The sequence below is a fragment of the Chrysochloris asiatica genome, unplaced genomic scaffold (genome assembly GCF_000296735.1).
Source record: "Chrysochloris asiatica unplaced genomic scaffold, ChrAsi1.0 scaffold00188, whole genome shotgun sequence".
NCBI classification, from domain to species: Eukaryota; Metazoa; Chordata; class Mammalia; order Afrosoricida; family Chrysochloridae; genus Chrysochloris; species Chrysochloris asiatica.
In genome coordinates this window covers 3,396,796-3,399,282 of record NW_006408706.1, presented here as the reverse complement: position 1 = coordinate 3,399,282, position 2,487 = coordinate 3,396,796, and the positions used below count along the sequence as shown (strand labels likewise).

Genomic DNA, 2,487 nt, shown 5'->3' with positions numbered 1-2,487 from the left:
AACAACAACATTAGGATTATGCAAGTGGCTTTCCCTTGGATGGTGACTGCCTTAGGAGTTTTCCCTGCTTGAGTACACCACATGTGCTGCCCCAGAGAAGTTGCCTGAGGAATTGTGAGTACAAGTCACCCCTTTTGCTGTATGAAAGAAAAGAAGACCTCTTCCATACCTTGTGCTGTATCCCTCATTCCAATCCATTGTAAGCATGACTGTCGCAGCCCTCTGTGCAGTAAGATGGAGGGCTCTTACAGTAGGTCAGTCAGTTCCTCCACCTCCAGAGGAATGAAGTAACCAATATTCCCCAGTGAAGGTAACCCATGATAAACGCTAACTTAGAGCTTCACTTCATAGTGCCAGGTCCTAAAGTGCTCAAAGGAACATGCTGTTCTGTTCTGGCAACAATCCTGGTGGACACACCTCTGGAGCCTGTGATGTCACTCATATCATTGTTGGAGGGTCACCTGGGATTCTTAGTCTGAACCCACTGGGAACTGAATTTCTCAACCCAAAGCCTCACACAGCATTTTGGTCCACTGCAAGGGAAGTTTGTCTATATAGTTTACCTGCCAGTTCACTGCTAAGTCTATTCTTTATTATCTCTGCAGGATCATGGGCAGATGCCTTGGGTGTTGTCATGAGCACAAAGAGCAATTTTGTCCAGCAGCCACCAAATTACTATACTTTACTGCTATGCCTGCCTTTTTGGTGACTTTCCAACCATTTAATTATGGGCACTGTGGTGTTTGCTTTTCTGGTGAAGCCAGTAGGCAATTTCCTCTTCTGGATGAAACATTCCAATTTATACTATAGTGTTTGTTCTTGGTTCCTTGATAGTGAAAATGTGAATGAGTGTGTACATTGGAAAATGTTCAGACTTACATATGTAGTGAGTCCTAGGTCACTACAGGACAAGTTTATTTTTCTCTGCAATTTCAAGTAGGAGGCAGGGTTTTTTGTTTTGTTTTAATGAATTTGGTGAATACATTTGGTTTCATGCCAGGACTTTGAACCTCCAAGGCCACGAAGCAGGTGATTTACCAAGTAGAAGTGGGCTATCAGAAAATGAGGATGACCATATTTGACCTTATAAAACCTGTGTCCCCCTCTATGATTTTGGAAATTTGGGGATGAACTATGCATATGCACTTAAAAGGCATGAAAAAGTAAGTTATGGGAATTGGAGAAAATGAGTAAACAAAGTAAGAACTGATCTAGCCCTTGGGTCTTTATGAAAAGACGGGTGAACACGGGACCTTGATGCCATTCTAATTTCTCAGAGGCTTGACAGCACATCTTGTAATTGTTTTCTATGATTTTCTCCTCTAAATCTACTTTTACTTTAAACAGCTAAAGTGAGTTCCAGTTTTCATGTATGCATTACTACCAGCAAATGACATATGATATTAATCCAAAGTTATAGGCAACGATGAAATTTTTACTAGCATTACCGCCTTCGTTCCTAAAAATGCATGGCTTTTGTAGTAGGAAAGAAGAATGCTATGTTATAGAAGTCTGGACTATTTTGCCAGCTCTGTCATACCTGAACTTTGAGAACTTTTTTTTTTTCTTTTTTTTTTAATCAAGTACCTTTTAAATAATAAATTGACCCTTTACTTCTTCCTTTACATTCTTTTTCTTTCTTACTAGAAAATTATTTAGATAAATAAAAGGTAAAACACAATTATAGTTATCAATTTTATCTCCTTCTATTAATATAGGAAGGAGCTCTGGTAGTGTAATGGTTATGAATCGGGCTGCGAACTGCAAGGTCAGCAGTTTGAAACTACCAGCTGTTCCGCAGGAGAAAGATGAGGCGTTCTGCTCCCATAAAGATTTACAGCCTCGGAAACCCTGTATAGTGTCGCTATGAGTCAGAACCAACTCCACGGTACATAACAACAACATTAATAGTGGAGTTCTATGTGGAGTACTGATGTGGTGTTGTAGGATAAGTACTGGATTGCAAATCACAAGACCAGAACTTTAAAACCACCAACTGCTTCTCAGAAACTCTATACAGGTTATGAGTTGGAACCAGCTCAAAGGCACTTAACAACAAATAACTTCAAGATTGACAGTTCAAACCACCAGTTGCTCCTTGGAAAACCCTACACAGGATCACTATGAGTTAGAACCAGTTCAGTGGCACTTAACAACAACAACATGACTCTGTAGAACAAGTACTGGAATGCCAACCACAATCTCAGTGGTTGGAGACCACCAGCTGCTCCATGGGGATAAGATGAGACTTTTTGTTTCTATAAAGATTTACAGCCTCAGAAACCATATATAGATTCGCTATAAGTTGGAACCAACTTGACAACACCTAAAAACAGGAACAACAGTTAATACTTTGTTTTCTTGGTAAAGAGACCATTTTTATCTCTGCTTTCACACTAAAATTTTGATGAATGACATATATATGCACACACATAAATATACTATATATTATATATTGTTGTTGTTTTGTTGTTATGTGCCGTGGAG

The 2,487-nt window shown here is 39.3% G+C and overlaps 2 protein-coding genes across 13 annotated transcripts in view; one reads left to right on the top strand and one right to left on the bottom strand.

The window, feature by feature from the left end:
• The window catches only part of LOC102828349 (39S ribosomal protein L42, mitochondrial-like), a 19,340-nt gene extending 18,704 nt beyond the window's left edge, over positions 1–636 (bottom strand). Inside the window, exon 1 of the mRNA XM_006872253.1 lies at positions 564–636. Coding sequence (XP_006872315.1) covers positions 564–636 — 73 coding nt within the window. The remainder of the gene's footprint in view (positions 1–563) is intronic.
• The window catches only part of LOC102820955 (calcium/calmodulin-dependent protein kinase type II subunit delta-like), a 416,134-nt gene that overhangs the window by 247,833 nt on the left and 165,814 nt on the right, over positions 1–2,487 (top strand). The window lies entirely within an intron of this gene.